The following is an 18,855-nucleotide window of genomic DNA, read 5'->3' on the forward strand; positions in this document are numbered from 1 at the left end:
TAATTATCTTCTTTGTAAGAGGACCTCTGTTCTTGTTCTTGTATATATATAATGATAAAATCTTCTATGGATCAAATATCATAAATAAGAAGAGAAAAGAGGTGTTGTAGATCGACACTATGGTATTTCAACGTTCAAGGTACTCAATTTGATTATGGCTTTAAAAGATAAGGATAATTTCTTATTTATCTATCATACTTTTGATTTCAATTATGATATTAAAATTTTTTAATTATAGTTTATTCTTATACAAGAATGATTTTATGATGGATTAAATTGATTGAAATTTATAAGGTTTACCAACTGGACTTTTTATATTTGACGTGTCGTTTTATCATGAGCTTGATCGGTGGTGCTTATTTTTTTCCCATCACTAATAAAATATAACCATTGTTCCACCACGTTTATTTTATTTTATTTTATTTTCTTGGTAGAACGGTGCAGAGAATTGAATCTGACGAGTCCACAATTTGAACACCATCACCTCCACCTCCACCTCCACAAGGACTCAAAACCAAGCACGCCTTCAACGTATTGCTCGACCGGTGATCCCCATACGAAGGCAAAAAAAATATGTTTCCCAGCGCTAAGGTTTTTGTTTTCTGCGACAAAGTATCGAAGGATTTGACCAAATAAAACACAGAGCAATTGCACGCGCAATGACGAGCATCACTGCCTTCGACCGGTTCCGGTCGAGCTGGCTGCGATCGACCGTTTTGCCGTCCCGTTTGAGGCTACATCGGACTTTCACCTGATGATTCCAACACGAATCTCAAAAATAGGCACCATCAAGCGGTCCACTTGCCCGGTCAAACTTCACGCCAACCGCGGGTTGACCGATTCAACTCCGACGGTAAGCGGACCGGGACGGTAAGGGAACTCTTGGTTCCCCCGTATATACGAGGGATAAAAAGGTGGCGGTCGGTGTGCGTCCGCCATAATTAAATAGCCAATGTAGCAGCTTTCGGACACGTGGGGCCCAGGCGGAGGGCAGCGACAGCCTGCTCCATCGTCCTGCGGTCGCAACCAATCATTTCGCCTTGTGCTCTGGTGCATTTACGAGAAACCCCCTTCCTGCTTTCTTGAAGCGTCCCTCCGGCCGTCCGATCCTTCGCCTGATCCAGGGTCGTGATCTTAGGGTAGCGTTTAAGTTCGTCTGATCTCATGTCACGTGGGGCAGGACCGTCGATTTTATAGGCGGGAGGGAAGGAACCGAAATGGGTATTTTAGGTATTTTACTAGTCAGGTCGAGGTGGTCATTTTCGAAAATAACAAGGGTATTTGCGTCAACGGAAGGATAATTAAGCTGGATTTTGAGGGGATCCGATGGGAATATTCGCTGTTTATTAACTAAAACCTAAAACTTAGCAGTATTAATTGGTCAAAAATAGAGAAAAGAAAGGTCAGAAAATTACCAAGAAAATGTAAGACTAATAATAATTTATGCGGAGGGCGGGGGGTGGGTTGGAATTTAGTTTGACCGGTCAAAGAGAGCGTACGTCTGAGAACTTGGAAGAGGCTTTGCCTTTGACTGCCTTCGAAAAGAAAGTGGAGAAATTTATATACCACCTGAGGCGAGGAGGGTGGAGATGGAACTCCTCCATTCCTGATCCCTCTCTCGAATCGCGGCCGGGGAAGAAGGAGGAGGACGAGGCGAGGAGGGGTCGATCTTTCCCGTGCTTTTTCTCCTAGGATCCGTTGTTTGATGTTGTTGATTGCTGTCGATCGGAAAAGAAGAGGTGTTGGGAGCCGGAGTTGGATCTTGTGAGCATTTTGGTTCTTCGGTTTAATTCTTGCTCATTTATGGATTTGTTGTGGCATGTAGTCCCATTTTTGTGTGTTTTTGACCAAATCTGTGGAGTTTCTGGACTTCTTTAGATAGGTTATCGGAGTTTTCTTTCTCCATTCCTGGATTTGGCGCAAATTTCCGAGATTTTATCTTTATCCTCGCTGTTAGGATAGGGATTTTGCTTGGGGTCTTGTCAGATCTCGGAAAGAGGAAATTGGTTCAGAAGGAAACTTTTCGAGTATTCGGCGGCGTTCTAGCCGCAATACGGGACCTTTTGGCTTCCTAAATGCAACCCTTTTCGAATTACTTCTCCATTATTCCTTTCTAAATCTAAGTGATCATCCCGGTCCTTTATCAAGTTCCTCTATTCAAGCTAATTTCTTGGATGAGAAAAGAATTAAGTCTACTTGAAAACCTGGTGGTACCTGTGGACTATTATAGATTCTCCTTGGCCACATTTCTTGAGAGATCTAAATTTAGAGCAGTAAGCTCGGTGAAAGCTGGCGTCCCTTTTATGCTCGAGAATTTTACCTAGCATTGCGTGGCTTGTTCTTCCGTTTAGTTAAATAGGGAACTGTGCTAAACCTGGAAGATAAAGTTGGTTTCCAATGAGACACCCGCTAGTATATAGTTCTTTTTGCATAGATCTACTGTACATCGGTTTATGCAATTGAGAACCTGTAGCGAATGATGTGCTTGAGGTAAAAGCTCAGATGAATCTGAGCATTTTCTTTTCGTCAAGATATATCTTAGATTTATCTCGACAGTTATGAAATATTTTAGATCAGCTGCCAAATATTTCTGGCCGACTGGTTTGGTTTGGTTTTGAAGAGAAACAATTAAGGTGTGTAATTAGGTGTACGTATTTTATGGCTTTCATCTTTTGGTAAGTTGAAGTTATGTTGCTTGCTAGCTTGGAATACATTGATTCACGTAGTTAGTTAATAAGCTGCTGCTTGTATTCTAAAATAACTTCTTGGTTATTTAATGTAGCTATTCAAAATGTTGATTGCTCATGATTCACTTGGCTAAGCAACTGCTCGTAACTTTTGGATAAGATTCTTAGCCATTTACTGTAGCTATGTTAATTGGTGACTACTCTTTGATTTTGTTCCTTCCTCAGCTGGCAGTGCGATATGAAATTGTAGGCCACCGGAGGAATTGAGGGCTAAATTTGAGATAACTGTGCATTTAATTTGCTGTGTAAATGATTGCATGAAGTTAGTTATTTCTTTCAGTGGTTTTATTTTTTCCTAGTCGTGTTCCTTGTAGAATGTAATTTTGTTAAAGTTTCTATCAGAAGAACTTTGATTTTTCATTTTTCTGTAAGCTTTAACATGTGGACCCAAATACTTCTTAGATATTATGCTATTGGTCATATCTGTCAAATGAGATAATCAAGATAGCTTTTGCATTTCTATTATGCCTACTGACATCTGTTGTATGTTTGGCAACAGGTAAATGCTAGCTTCGATCTGAAAAAGGTGCTGAGGTCACTTTGAAATTGGGGTCCTATAGTTTCTATTGTGAGCAGATGGCCTCAATGAGCATGGTGCCTTCTTCAGGGTCCAAAAATCCGAGTGGCACTAATGTTGATGTGGATAGATTGCCAGGTGAAATGAGTGATATGAGAATACGGGATGATAAGGTAGTTGATCAGCTCCTTATATGCTTCTGAGAAGTGGTGTATATTCTCTGTGACATTGCTATGCAAAAGAAGAGTTATCTATTTGACAAATGCGACAATACATGTGATTTACTATAACTCTTTTGATGACTATTGCAGGAAGTGGAAGCCACAGTGATTGATGGGAATGGGACAGAAACAGGTCATATAATTGTTACGACTATCAATGGGAGAAATGGCCAGCCAAAGCAGGTAAAAATATTAAGTGAATATAAAAGAAATCTTGAAGACAAGAGATATTTTGTTCTGATACAAATGTATATCATTTTCATGGAGGTATGAAGGAGCAGCCTACAGATGCAGGCCTGAGTACTCCTTTTGTGCACAAAAAAAAAAAAAAAATCACCTTCTTTTTTGTTTTTCTGTCAACTGAAAATGAACTGCAGCTACTCGACTGTTGATTTTACCTGCAGACTATAAGCTACATGGCTGAGCGTGTCGTAGGACATGGATCATTTGGAACTGTTTTCCAGGTCAGTGTGATGATTCTATTGGTCGACCAAAGATTTCATTATGCTTTGTTCTAGAAACTTGTAAACTCTGATTGCAATTGCCGGTAGAAGTTTTGTACAGCTATTTGTTACATTGCAGTTGCTTTATGAGAATGCTTTAATGATATGATCCTTGTTATGCTAATGTGCTGGAAATTTTTTTCAGATTTGTGAGATCATTTTAATATATTGTATCTTTCTTATTTGTCCTTGGATTTAACTTTTTAAAGATTTATGATTTTAATATATTTCTTTGTGTTTCTTGTTTTCTCCTTTTAATAGGCCAAGTGTCTAGAGACGGGTGAAACTGTAGCGATAAAAAAGGTTCTTCAAGATAGGAGGTACAAGAACCGTGAGCTACAAACCATGCGCCTTCTTGACCATCCAAATGTTGTCTGCCTGAAGCATTGCTTCTTTTCAACAACTCAGAAAGATGAGCTATATCTCAATTTGGTACTTGAATATGTACCAGAGACAGTTCATCGTGTCATCAAACACTACAACAAGATGAACCAACGAATGCCGCTAATATATGTGAAGCTATACATGTATCAGGTTAGTTTGAGCTCACAATGGTTTAACATTTTATCGAATAGCTTTCATGATTTAATAGATTAGATTATGTTGTAAAATTGTTATGCAATGTTATGGCATTTTGGTCAATATCCCAATTATTCAGTTGTAGCCAGGAAGATTAATGCCAGTATCCTGATCGTTGGCAAGATAATATTGTCAAAATGGCCAGTAATCTAGATCGAAAGTCAATTATGGTCGAGAAACTGATTATCTCAAAAATGTTGCTAGTCCCCCACTTGTTTTGTAAGTACTTCAAAATTTGTTGAAACAATTTCCTATTCTTTTTTTAACAGATATGTAGAGCATTGGCGTATATTCATGGCAACATTGGGGTGTGCCACAGGGACATTAAGCCCCAAAATGTTCTGGTATAGACTGATCCATTTCTTTTAACTTATTTTCTATGAGTCAGTACTTGATTAACATCAAATAACAAAATGTGTCTTTCTGCTTGTATTAACAATTTAATAATGGATATTGGTGAAGTTTCATTTTTGTTTGTTATCTTTACAGCAGTGGTAATAAGTACTTAATTTCTGTTGTATGTGGGTATCATTTATTTGCAAACAAGTCTTTTTTAATCACAGCATCTCATTCTGTTACAGGTTAACCCACATACACATCAGCTGAAACTATGTGATTTTGGGAGTGCAAAAGTCTTGGTAACTTTTCATCCCTGGAGTTATAGTTGACAATTTTAATATTTTTTTAGTGGCTGTAATGCTGAAATCTTTGCTTGTCTTGTAGGTGAAAGGAGAACCAAATATATCTTACATCTGTTCTAGATACTATAGAGCTCCTGAGCTTATTTTCGGGGCAACTGAGTATACTACAGCAATTGACATTTGGTCCGCTGGTTGTGTTCTTGCTGAACTCCTGCTAGGACAGGTAGCTAAGATTATGAATGTGTTATAGTAGCTTACCATTCTGGATTGGATATTATTTTTACCATTATCGCTTAATTAAATTGATCTGTTATCCAAACCAGCCTCTCTTCCCTGGTGAAAGTGGAGTTGACCAGCTGGTTGAAATAATTAAGGTATGTTATGGTTTTGTTAGTCTGATTTTATATCAACTGCTTATCCTCTCATTTGTCCTCTTATGTAACTTTGCTGTTGCAGGTTTTGGGTACCCCTACAAGAGAAGAAATCAAATGCATGAACCCAAATTATACGGAGTTCAATTTCCCACAGATTAAAGCCCACCCTTGGCACAAGGTAACATAACTATATTTGCATTCAATTTTCCATTTCTTAATTTTACGTAGTATACCTTCACTGTTGCTTTTTATATTTTTATTTTTTCTTATGATGAACCTTAATCATTACATCTACTTCCATCAGATCTTTCATAAGCGAATGCCTCCAGAAGCTGTTGACCTTGTATCTAGGCTTTTGCAGTACTCCCCAAACCTGCGGTGTACTGCTGTGAGTGTCCACAATTCCTTTCTGTAAATGACTGTGGAATGTTCCATCTTATGAAGTCTTTCTTGAATGCAGTTAGAAGCATTGATTCATCCATTCTTTGATGAGCTTCGAGATCCGAGTACTCGCTTACCAAATGGCCGCTTTATGCCCCCTCTTTTTAATTTCAAGCCTCATGGTGAGTCTTTATTAGTAACAGTGATGATCATGCAAAAAATGATTTTTTTGCTAATCATCTGTTAGAATCAGCAGACATTCATTTTGCTTTCATATGTTAATCAGAGTTGAAGGGAGTGCCAATGGAGACATTAACGAAGTTGATACCTGAGCATGCTAGAAAGCAATGTGCCTTCCTAGGATTATAAGTTGGTTGATAGGATGATTATCTGAGGAATGCCACACGAGTCTCACCTAGCAGATTATGTACTTCCAGCAAAATTGTTGAGTTGGTGGAGCATTTGATCCAAGCCTTTTGAGCTGTTTCTGTGTGTGATGGTAATTTCCCATGTTTGCAGAGTATGAAATGGTCTGCCACTCTCCCAAGAACTTGAATGTTTCTCTACTAACCCCTTTCTTTTTCTGACCGATTGTAACATTATATTATTTGCATAGATGTTGCTATTATTTAGTTCTTGAAGTATGGACCAAAATGCTTTGCTTGGATCTGATGTGTCATACCTGTTGAAAGTCATGTAAATGGTTGTTTAACAATCAAAACTCTCTGGTTTGATTTCAATTTGTTCCAAGTTGACCAAACAGTGAGATGTTGTTGCAATCAAAATGGCTGTTTGCTTCAGAAAGTCAACCACTACAAGTCAAATTTTGGTCGAAGGTGCAAGTTCATCTATTGATTCATCCACTAAGATAATGGGGCCTGACTTAGAATTCACAATGAAAAAAATTAATTCTTTGGAGACTTTCATTCGATGGTTTTTTGTTTTTTGTTATCAAAATTCATTTAAGTTTATTTAACAAATCTATAGACTTTTATTCACACTTTTTATATTTTTTTATGCAAGAAAAAGTGAGATATTTATAAGTTTCAATGGCTTAAAAAATGAAGTCAAAAAGTGTTTCATCTTGAGTTTTTGAGGTACTAGCGGTACCATCGTTGGTATTGGGCGATATCACTATCTATAGATCGATACTAGGTGGTACCATTGCCTAGTCTAGGTGGTACCATCGTCTAATAGAGCCTCGAAGATCATACTCTAGTAGTATCATCACCTAGCAATATTAACTATCGACGGTTGGGCGGTACCACTACCCAAATCACCTGGGAGGCTAAGCCTTAAGCGGTACCACCGTCCAACCTAAGCAGTGCCATCGCCTAACGTGGCTCTAAGTGGCTGAATGAGCCATCCAATCAGCCCAATTTATGATACAAGGAATATAAATTGTCTAGTACGTCAATTGTTCAACCGAACTCTCGGTGAACTCTTGGCGATCTTCCGACAAACTCCCGGTGAATTTCCGGTGAGCTTTCACTCCTTCATTCGATCCTTCGGTGTATCACTCGATTCATCCGGCTTAATGCCTGATCATTGACTCCGGCCCAACTTCGATTCTTCTTTAATCGTTTTGTCTTTTCCATAATCGTAGTTAGTCCTGCATCACTTATATCAACGCATGAATTAGATCATTAATTCATCAATTGATTTCATCATCAAAATTTGATATTCAACATATTTAAAGTATACTTAGTTTGATTAAGAAAATTTTCATCATTTAATTGCTTAATTTGCAATCATAAGAAAAATGTCAATTCACGCATTAAACTCATTTCAAATTCTTGGTTCATACTTTCAGCAAATGATTCACATAAAGATTCATTTATATAACCAAAAATAATATCATCAATATAAATTTAAATAATAAAAAAATATTTTTAAAATATTTAATAAATAATATGGTATCGATCTTACATTTTGAAAAATTATTTTAAATAAAAAAAAACTAAGTCTCTCATACCGAGCTTTAGGGACTTGCTTTAACCCATAGAGAGCCATAGATAACTTATAAATATTGTTTAGAAAAAGAACATTTTCAAATCCTAGTGGTTGCTCAACATAAACTTCTTCGAAAATAAAACCATTAAGAAAATCACTTTTGACATCCATTTGAAATAACTTAAAATTTTTAAAACATAGGTAGGCAAGGAGTATCCTTATGGTTTCAAGTCTTGTCACAAGAGTGAAGGTTTCTTCATAGTCTATATATTCTTCTTGGTTAAAACTTTTGACCACTAATCTAGCATTGTTTTGAACCACGATACCTTGTTCATCTTACTTATTCTTAAAGACCCATTTAGTGCCAATCATAAGATGATTATTAGGTCTAGGAACAAGCATACAAACCTTATAGGATTCAATTTGAGACAAAAAAAATAGTATTTATATAAAAATTTTTAAATGAAGAATGAGTTTGAACACCTAATGATTAGCTCCTTAGGATGTGCATCTATATACTTACATTCCTTGGGTAAGGATTTTTTGAAAGTAAATATATCTAAGTTATTTTAAAGATGAGTATTCTTATTCAAATTTAATATATCAAATTTAAAATTATCATCAAAATTATTTTTCTTAAATTTAGGAGACTCATTAAAAGAAATATAAATAGATTCCTCAATAACTAAAGTTCTTTTATTGAAAACTCGATAATCTTTAGAAACAGAGGAATATCCATGAAAAATGCCTTCATTCGATTTTGCATCAAATTTTTCTAAGGCATCATTTTTATTTAAAATAAAATATTTACAATCTAAATTTAACCTTAAAATATGAAATGTTGGATCTTTTATTGTTTCACGATTCATATGTAGCTTTTGATACTAGTGGTCTTATGGGAACTGTGTTTATGATATAATATGTCATATTAATGACTTCGGTACAAAAATATTTGGGTAGACTTTATTCATTAAGCATTATTCTTGCCATCTCTTGTAAACTCATTTTTTTTCTCTTAACAACTCCATTTTGTTATGGATTTTTTTAGAATAGAGAAATTATGGTCATACCCATTTGAATCATAAAATTTATGAAAATCATGATATTTAAATTCACCACCATGATCACTATGAATAGAAGAAATCATAAAACCTTTTTTATTTTGAGCTAATTTGTAAAACTTTGTAAAACATTTAAAATAATCACTTTTATGTATCAAGAAGCATGTCCAATTATATCTACTATAATCATTAACAATCATAAAAGCATATTTACTAGCTCATAGACTTATGATATCAATTAGTGCAAATAAATCCAGATGAATTAATTATAATGGTCTAGAGGTACTCACTTGATTTTTAGGTTTAAAGCTACTATTTATTTGTTTATCTAGTTGGCATATATCACAAACTTTGTCTTTGACAAATTTAATTCTTGGTATTCCTCTTACAATGTAATTTGTGAGATCAATTTTATACCTAATCTCCTAGGCTAAAGCCATGCATCATCGTTAAAAATCAAAAAATAATTTTTATCATGAAAATCATCAAGATCAATAGTATACACATTATCGCTTCTTAAGGTAATCAAATATTTATTTTTATATAATATCTCTATAATGCAAGCATTAGTAAGTTATATTTTAAGCCATCTACTAACAGGACATCTTCAATCAAAAGATTTGATTTATTGACTATATTTTCTTTACGTATAATTTTTCCTTTATTATTGTCTCCAAATATGAACTTTGAGAAATGTGTTGGATCTCTGGTCATATACTTTGAGCATCCACTATCAAGATATTATTTTTTGCTCTAGCTTTCGATTGAAGACATACCTACAAGAAAGAGGGGGTTTACTTTAGGTACCCATTTAACTTTAGGTTTTTAGATATATCTTTCTTAACTTTTGGCATTAAATCATTTATAGTTCTTTTAGGAATCCAAACTAATTTATAAGAGCTATACTTTTTAAGTAAATATGTATAAGCATAATGATCACATCTTCCAAAAAAAATTATATTTAACTTTAGAAAAATATATAATATATGTCCTTTTACAAATGTAGTTAGCTTTAGTTGAGTGTTGTTACTCACAAAGTTGATTCCTTTCTTTCTATATACATAACCTTTATTAGCAAGAATCATGTTTAATGATTTATTTTAAATTTTAAATTTATTTAATATTTATTGTAATAATATATTTTTCTTTTTTAATGAGTCTACCTCTTCATAATTAGTGCAATATGTTAACATGCAATTGTCATACTTATTTTTCAATTTACCAAATTTATTAGAGAGAGATACATGATCTTTTTTAGTAATTTATATTTCTTACTAATTATTTTAAGTTTATCATATAAATCATGAAATACATCAAGTAATTTATCACAAGATAAGAAGATTTCAGGTGAGTCATATATCTCGTTGTTGAAAGCCATCAATGTGTACTTCGTCACTTCGTCTTTATTAGTTTGCTCTTCGTCTTCTGATACACTTGATTCATCTCATGTTGCGTTGAATATTTTCTTCGTCTTTAGCAGCTTCTTTTTCAATTATGGACACTCATTTTTAAAATACCTTAGCTTTTTGTATTCATAATAAATTATTATATCCTTTTAAAATTTATTTTTATTTTTAGATTCTCATTTTGTAGAATTAGTCTTATTTTTTTCATAAACTTTTTAAATTTTCTTATAAAGAGTGATATATCATTATTGAGCTTTCGCTCGAGTGGTCTTCTTTAGTTTTAAGTGCAATATCCTTCTTGTTCTTTGTAAGGTTTTCCTGATGTTCATTATGTTTCTTGCAAGTCATTTCATATGTCATTAATGATCCTACGAGTTCTTTAAGAGAAAAGTTGTTCAAGTCCTTTGCTTCTTGAATTATAGTTATCTTTCGATCCCAACTTTTTTTGGAAGAGATCTTAAAATTTTATTAACTAATTTAAAATTAGTATAATATTTACTAAGAGCTTTTAAAGCATTGAGAATATCTGTAAAATGAGTATATATGTCACCAATGATTTCACTTGACTTCATTTTAAATAATCCATAACTATGTACCAAAATATTAATCTTATATTATTTTATTCTATTTGTGCTTTGATGAGTAACTTTAAGTATGTGCTAAATATCTTGTGTAGTTTTATATGTAAAAATATAATTAAACTTATTTTTGTCTAAAGCATAAAATAAAGTATTTATAGCTTTAGCATTTAAAGAAAATATATTTTTTTTAGATCATTTCATTCATTTATCTATTTAGAAGATTTTTGAAAATCACATTCATCAACATTCCATAAATTAAAATCTATACAAATCAAGAAAATATGCATTCGTGTCTTCTAATAAGTATACTTTGTCCTACTAAACATAGGAGGATGAGTGATAGGGTGACCCTCTTGATTATTAGAAAAAAATTATTTAATCTCTCTTAGGTGTTAAACCAACTGGCAGAATCTGAGATCAATTATTAGGATCATAAAGGCATTAAGAGGGAGAGGTGAATTAGTGCTTTTAGAATAAAATTTTGATTTAAAAATTTTCGATCAAAAAATACTTAACGAAAATGCATTTAACTTAGAATGTGAGTAAGGGTAGTGAGTAACTAAATTAGTTAGTAATAGCAAGAAAAAGTATAAAGAGAAATGCAAACTAGATTTATAGTGATTCGATCGTCTCGACCTATATTTACTTCTGATTCCTCTTCCCTCGAGATCATCGGCTTTCATTATCGATCTTCTTTTCAATGGGCGAAGATCAACTAACCTTATTATAACTCTTTCTCCTTTTCATAAGCTTACAAGAGAATCTTCATACCTTTTTTTTTTTAAAGAAAACCTTACATCGACTCAATTTGACCTCTTAACTCAACGTGGATGAGACTCAATATCTTTCAATAGAATTTACATATTTCAAATTATAAGTTCTTCGTACTTTCATCAAGCAAGCATGAGTGAGGTATTTATATACCCCAAATAACTTTAAAATGAAATAAAAAATTTAAATCTCTAGGTTTTTAGGGTACTAGCGATACTATCGCTTGTGTCGGACGGTACTACCACCATACAAAGCTTGGGAACCTAGGCTCTAATGGTATCACCGCCTGCTTAGGTGATTCTATCGCTTGATAAAGCCTCGGAACCTAAGTTCTAATGGTACCATCGCTTGCCTAGGTGATACTACCGCATAATCGAGATTTTTGAAAAAGTACAATTCGTGTTTTCTAGCTTTTAGGTGATACCATCACTTGGGCCTAGCAGTACCACCGCCCAGCCCAACCCCAAGTCACTAACTTAGTCCTCTAATAGGTCCAATGGACTTCTAATTAAGTTGATATGATTATACCCCAAAATAAACTCAATTAGACTCTAAACTAAGTCACTGCCTCTCACACACACCTTTTCTTAGAAAATAAAATAACAAAAAAAATCAAAATTTCAGGAACCACTAGTTGATCATTAGAAAGAGATATGATGTTCAACCTTAGGGGCAGCTGTCATCTTCCTCTTATAGCTACGACAAACGTCGGATCAATTCTTATCAAAGAAAGAAGTTGAATCAGGATTATGTGAAAAAGATGTGTCTTTCTTCTTCCTTTGGGTAAGTAAGGTTTGCTATTGAATGAATTCTTCGGTTAAGTCTTTCTCAACATAATCGAACTCTACTTTTTGTTTTCATAGCAATCCAGACCACATTGAAGAGGTAGAAAAGTGGAAAGAACCCCTATCGTAAAAATTAAACATGATTACAACGCTCTTTATATATATGACTATTAATGTCTTAAAGAAAAGATCGTATCTAGTTTTGATCATTAAGATTGATGATGAGAGCGGAGTCCATAGCTTTAGCTTTTAAGCTAGCATCCCTTTATTATTATATATTTTCCAAAGGGTGCTCTCATATTTTTATAATCTCCGAAATACACATAATGACACAATAATAATTTTTCCTTTTTCATGGGCTGCTTTATAGATTGAAGTAGCCCACCAATTTTGGACTAGTCGAAAGGAACCGATTTGATTCCTTATATTTTTTCAATGTTTTTCAAAATACTATAAGCCTATTTAAAAATACTATAACTGATATGGAAGCCTCTCTCTCTCTCTCTCTCTCTCTCTCTCTCTCTCTCTCTCTCTTAAACACTATTTTTTATATAAGCTAGTTTCAATTGAGTTTCTGAATTCATTTGCCTTAGTTCTTTAAACCTATTCAAAAACACTATGTTTAACATGAAAGTTATGCTCTTGTTTTGAAACCAATAAATATAATTATTTAAATTTTTTTATTTAATTATATAAGTTAGTTTTTATTAAATTTTGAATATATTTGCCTCAGTTATAGTGTTTTTGTAAAGTTTAATTATTTAATTTTTTATATAAATTAGCTTCTATTGAGATTTGGAGTTAGTTTGTCTTGGTTATAGTATTTTTAAATAAATTTATAATATTTTGATAAAGATGTCAAACATACTGTAAACCTATTAAAAACACTAAACTGACATAAAAATATTTTTATTTGGTTGTTTTTGTTTCTATATCAATGATAGAAGATTAATTTTATATATATATATATATATATATATATATATATATATATATATAAAAGTTGGTTTCATTAGGTTTTGAGTTAATTTATCTTAGTTACATTATTTTTAATATATTTATAGTATTTTGATGAAGATATCAAAAATATTATAAGTCTGTGAAAAAATAATGCAATTGATAGTATAACTCGTATAAATAGAAATTAGGCCGATCCATAGAGTATCAGGATAGCAACACCGTGTTGGGTCTTGTCAGATGATATTTTCTTTTCGAAAAATCGTCCAAAAATATTAAGTAATTTCGGAGATTTGAAAAAGGGTAGATATGTAAAAACATCTAATAATGTCGCTTAGAGAGAAAGAGAGAGAGAGAGAGCGAGTGAGAGCGAATCCGGAAGGAAAAGGGCAGTAATAGCTACGGTATCAACAAATGCCTCTGGGGAAGTACTACTGCGACTACTGCGACAAGCAGTTCCAGGACACCCCGGCCGCCCGCAAGCGCCACTTGCAGGGTCTCCACCACCACCGCGCCCGCGCCCTATGGTACGACTCTTTCAAAGGTATCTTCTCTCTCTCTCTACTCGTATATTCTGGCACATTTGTCTGCCGATATTTCCTTTTTCCCTCTTTGAAGCATTCCATCGAACATCTTAAGATCTCTTCCTCTCCACGCCACGCAGAACCGCATGGAGCACCTCTTTTCCAACCTTATGGAAGCCTGGCCAAAGGCGTCTGCCATCATTTTGTGCGCACGGTAAAATGCTTCCCCATCTTAGATTGATATTGAGAGAGTATGATGGATTTGGAGTACCAATTGGTAGGGGAACTGCGGAATTCGAGATTCTGTTTGTTGGTTTTCGTGATATGATCCGCCAATCCCTAATCTTACTTTTTTGGTAGGGGGTTTGCAAGTATGGGGATACATGCAAGTATTTTCATCCAAAGCAGGATGTGCTAAACCCTACACCTGCTGTGACTGGTGAGTTGCTGATACAAATCTAGGAAGCAGAACCAATTTCTTTTCTTTTTTCCTTATTCTTTTATGGATGTGATGCCATAATGATGGAAGCTTAGAGGGTTATGGGTGTATGTACTTATGCAAACTTGCTAATTTTTATAAAGAGATTTGATGTAGAACAAGAAATACCAACTTTTAATTCGGTAGAAACCTATCATATTGGTTCAAATATTTTCTGCCAAATGACTATTCCTCCTATCATCGCTATATTGGTTTGACTCCAGTTCATCACCACCTGAAGTAATGGCTTCTTGAGAGAGTCTAATTTTTATTTTTTTTAGATAAGATGCATAAAGGATGTATGTCCCATCTAATTACTTGAATATGCATGGAGTTTGGAGTTTGATCGAGATAAAATGTGGTACGCCAGTGTCTAGGTTCTCATAAGGTGAAGTGAGATATAATTTCTTTTATTTATCAATTGTTTCTATGACTATATTTTAGTTTCTTCATTCACATTAGCTGTAAAAGAGCCTTTTTAAAATTGACTGATAATCCCGTCCCCAAACCCTCCTCTTTGTTGAGCCTAGTTCTTCACTCACTTTTTCTTCCACCTAATGTGTTTGTGAAACTATTTACTGAAGAAATCCAAACATTTGGAACATGATCCACCTAGCATTCCTTTTGCAAGTGAATGAGTTCTGGGCTATTATCATGAAACAATTCCATTCAGAGGACTTAGGAGGATGAAGGATGCAATGACTTGGGATGAAATATGTTTATTGAAGTCCTTATGTAATTTTTTGGTCATGACAGACAGAGTCCAATACATTGACCAAATTAGAAGGAATGAAGAACTTCCTGCAAACTATTAGGCCCTCCTAGTTCCATATGAAAATCATCAATCATTATTTACATTGTCCTACTCTTCACAGTGTTATTTAATTCTCAGATATAGCTGAAATTATTAAAGGAAGAGAGACATTATGCGGGCAAGGAGAAAGAAAGAATGACTAACCTTGAATCGAGGTTGAGGATGATTGATGCAAGGGAACTAAGGTTGGTATGGAGAATTCTCTGCTCTTAATCTCTCTTTGGATCTACCATTGGCAGGAAAGGCTGGGGGCACAAGTGACCATATCCTTCTTGTTGGTCAAGCTATTCCTTAAACCTCAAGGAAATATAAGGCAAGAGAACTCTACAAATTGCAAAAATTTCTGAAATAATACCTCTCTCCCAGAGTATCTCCTTATCATTGCCAAGTCAAAGTCATGACGTTTGATCCTCCATATGTTGTGGATGGTTGTTGAAGCAAGCCATGACAATCAGTTGTTTACATTCAGAACATCTGGAAACTGTTTTGAGGCTGCTTGTTGCATCAAGTGTAGACAAATTTTGGTTTTTTTATTTTAGTTTCTTGCTACAATCATCTAGTTTCGTCGTTGCTTTGCTGTAAAGAAATAGTACTTGTTATTAGGTTTGTATGGTGCACAGATGAACAATCAGAAAGCCTGATGTCTCCAGGTCCATTATGTGTCTGCATCATGATCTATATAAATTGTAATATCTCAAGTTTGGTGGATTCTGTTGTTGAGCAAATTGCGAGCTTCATCAATAACTAAATAGTTTTGTTTGGAAAAAATGTCTGCACTTAGCATACGGTAGAGAGAACTTGGGAAAGCATCTGTGCTCAACCCTCCTGAAATTGCTGGCTTCTAATATGCAGGGATGAAGTACATGGAGGCGATACAAATCCAAAATAGCTTGGCTAGCAATCTACCAGGAGACAGCATGTCAGGTAAGTTTACTTAGCTTTACATCCATATATAAGTTATATGGGTATAGCTTCACACCCATCGATGTTACGTTGAGTAACCATTCTGGAAATTATGATTAAAATGCTTCACTATTTATTTTTATGTTACAGCTCTACATAATTTTCATTTAGAGATGAGTGTCGCATTTCTGGAGTCCCACTAGGTTTTAATAGTTGACCACTTCTCATGCTACTAGTGCTGCTACACTGGATTCTTCTTGGTTGGAAAAGAACATTGTTCTGATGCATGACGTTCAATGTACTCGATTAAATAGGAGACAAAGGAGTCTTGATTTATTCCTTGAATCACAATGTACTTGATATTACTTAATTAGCTTTTTCCTTGAGTTTCTGCCTTCTGCTTTGTTGCTTATGTCTTTTCCATCAGTTCTCAAGTATCTAGATTGTCTGATACCTTCAAATAGTTAAAATAATTATGAGTACAGCTCCGACTAAAATGCTTCACTATTTATTTTTAGGTTACAGCTCTACATATTTTTCACTTAGAGATAAGTGTCACATATTTGGAGTTCACTTGGTTTTAATAGTTGTCCACTTCTCATGCTACTAGTGCTGCTATACTGGATTCTTCTTGGTTGGAAAAGAACATTGTTCTGATGCATGATGTTCAATGTACTCGATTAAATAGGAAGCACAAGGAGTCTTGATTTATTCCTTGAATCATAATGTACATGATGTTAATATATTAGCTTTCTTCTTGAGTTTCTGCCTTCCACTTTGTTGCTCATGTCTTTTCCATCGGTTCTCAAGTTTCTAGATTGTCTGATACCTTAAAATGGTTAAAATAATTATGAGTACAACCACTAATACTTGTTCTTCTCGCTTCTTGTATCATCATGTATATAACATGTTAATCAGACAGGCAATCATCTGACGTATCATCTTTTTTGTTGCTTACAGGAAATATCATTAATCAGGGAGGAATTTCATGGGGCAACTTGCCTCCATCATTGCGACCTCCTCCAGAAGGTGGTTACCCACCACTTCTATTTCTGGAATGGGGATAAATCTTGCTGACATTTCTAACCAATCATGTTTTGCTGTGATGCTGTCATACACATAACAACATTACCAAGGCACTTCCGGTCACATGCTCACAGTAAGAAGTTCTTGAGCATCTACATGAACTGTCATGATATACTGGACTTTGAATGTATTATCCAACTTTAGGTTGGTCCTGATCCAAAAAGACGTGGTGTGTCTCTGGTAATCGAGTGGTGGAGTCCTGTAGCTGTAGCTGGTGATGGCCGTACTTTATTATCTGTTCTTGATTACCTTCTTGGTTGTGTCTTTTCTTTCTTTTTCTTCGTCTCTTTTTTTATTAATAATTGATGGTGGTCATCAACTTACACTTTTAGATTTTTAAAAATGATTATCGGTTGGTACATAAAAAAAAAAAGGTTATTTTCTAAGTAAAATACTTAATTCAATATAGAGTCATTTTGAATAAAAAATGGTCACTATATAAAATGTTTTGATAATATATTGCTAGTGAGAAGATTTTGATATAAATAGAAATCATAACTATATAAAATATTTAAGATCCTTTCTCGAAGATGTTTTCTTTTTTCTTTTTATAAAACATGTCTAAATTTAAATATACTGTATATTCGACAAACATAGTGTTCCTTTTTAGATGGCCATTTAATTTTGAATTCACAGAGATTTGATCATTTACATTTCTGTATTTTTTTTTTGTTATTGTTTAATATTTGTAGTGTTGAAATGCAAGGTGAGCAGCAATCTAAAAGGAGCCTTAATGTATCCAATCATCTCCAATAGCATTAAGAGACCAACTTGAGCATTTTGAATGGCCACACAAGGATTAGTACAAGAACTGGCATTATTAGCGTTGCAGCGTGCGGCGTGCAGAGAAAAATAGAGAGAGAAAGATTAGGTTTCTGAGTTTTCTGCTTGACGATCGGTGGCCAAACGTTGTGAGTTTCGGCCCAAATTTTATGTGGAGAATCCTTGTAGCAAACTCTACAATCCTAACGGTGTTGATATGCAGTTTACCATCTCTAAGGTATTTTCCTGTGATATCCACTTTGTGAGACCTAGAATTCTCTTTTGAGGAGATCCATCATATGTGACGAAGATATGCTATTCTTGAGCCAAGATCTATGATCTTGATGTTATTCTGGTCCTCTAGTTATTCTAGAGAAGACCTACTGTAAACCTGTTATCATTATTATTGATAGTGGAAGTTTGAGGTGGACTATAGTCTCATGATTTTTTCCACATTGGGTTTTCCACGTTAAAAAGATTTGGTTTCACTATGTGATTGATTTTTGCTCTATTGTTTATGTTGTGCTAGTTGATATTTTCATTTGGATATCAAGTTGGTATTTTGATGAGGAACCTATTTTAATACACAAAGAGGGAAAGAATTATTCCGCTTTAACAGGTTTCTTCCCAACAAGTGGTATCAAAGCAACAGGTTATTTGGTGCTAGTTTTCTTGTGTGATTGAAATGGAGCAGTCAGATGGTATGATTAAATTGAACTCATCAAATTATTCAACTTGGAGGCGTCTGATGGAAGATTTGCTATATTACAAAGATTTGTATAAGCCTATCAAGGTTAAAGATAAACCTTCT

The 18,855-nt window shown here is 34.3% G+C and overlaps 2 protein-coding genes across 2 annotated transcripts; both read left to right on the forward strand.

Annotated features, from left to right (window-relative positions):
- Positions 1 to 1,511: 1,511 nt before the first annotated feature.
- LOC135595247 (shaggy-related protein kinase alpha-like) lies at positions 1,512 to 6,703 on the forward strand. The gene is made up of 13 exons (XM_065085917.1): positions 1,512 to 1,764; positions 3,247 to 3,437; positions 3,576 to 3,668; positions 3,890 to 3,949; positions 4,250 to 4,522; positions 4,837 to 4,911; positions 5,149 to 5,205; positions 5,291 to 5,431; positions 5,532 to 5,582; positions 5,665 to 5,760; positions 5,887 to 5,970; positions 6,043 to 6,145; positions 6,250 to 6,703. Exons 2-13 carry the CDS (start codon positions 3,324 to 3,326, stop codon positions 6,330 to 6,332), a joined length of 1,230 nt encoding a protein of 409 aa, XP_064941989.1. The 5' UTR covers positions 1,512 to 1,764; positions 3,247 to 3,323; the 3' UTR covers positions 6,333 to 6,703.
- Positions 6,704 to 13,822: 7,119 nt separating this feature from the next.
- Positions 13,823 to 17,535, forward strand: LOC103973489 (zinc finger CCCH domain-containing protein 3). Its single transcript, XM_009388065.3, has 5 exons — positions 13,823 to 14,021; positions 14,142 to 14,215; positions 14,362 to 14,440; positions 16,146 to 16,217; positions 17,157 to 17,535. The coding sequence occupies exons 1-5, from the start codon at positions 13,892 to 13,894 to the stop codon at positions 17,261 to 17,263; spliced, it is 462 nt and encodes a 153-aa protein (XP_009386340.1). The 5' UTR covers positions 13,823 to 13,891; the 3' UTR covers positions 17,264 to 17,535.
- Positions 17,536 to 18,855: the final 1,320 nt, after the last annotated feature.

This window comes from Musa acuminata, chromosome BXJ1-2 (assembly GCF_036884655.1).
Source record: "Musa acuminata AAA Group cultivar baxijiao chromosome BXJ1-2, Cavendish_Baxijiao_AAA, whole genome shotgun sequence".
Classification (NCBI taxonomy): Eukaryota; Viridiplantae; Streptophyta; class Magnoliopsida; order Zingiberales; family Musaceae; genus Musa; species Musa acuminata.

Excerpts from the sequence above, each read along its gene's own strand:
- LOC135595247 (XM_065085917.1), top strand. The coding sequence starts at position 3,324 with ATGGCCTCAATGAGCATGGTGCCTTCTTCAGGGTCCAAAAATCCGAGT. Across the intron at positions 3,950-4,249 it reads CATTTGGAACTGTTTTCCAG|GCCAAGTGTCTAGAGACGGG; the intron begins GTCAGTGTGATG and ends TCCTTTTAATAG. Across the intron at positions 4,523-4,836 it reads TGAAGCTATACATGTATCAG|ATATGTAGAGCATTGGCGTA; the intron begins GTTAGTTTGAGC and ends TTTTTTTAACAG.
- LOC103973489 (XM_009388065.3), top strand. The coding sequence starts at position 13,892 with ATGCCTCTGGGGAAGTACTACTGCGACTACTGCGACAAGCAGTTCCAG. Across the intron at positions 14,216-14,361 it reads GCCATCATTTTGTGCGCACG|GGGGTTTGCAAGTATGGGGA; the intron begins GTAAAATGCTTC and ends CTTTTTTGGTAG. Across the intron at positions 14,441-16,145 it reads CCCTACACCTGCTGTGACTG|GGATGAAGTACATGGAGGCG; the intron begins GTGAGTTGCTGA and ends TCTAATATGCAG.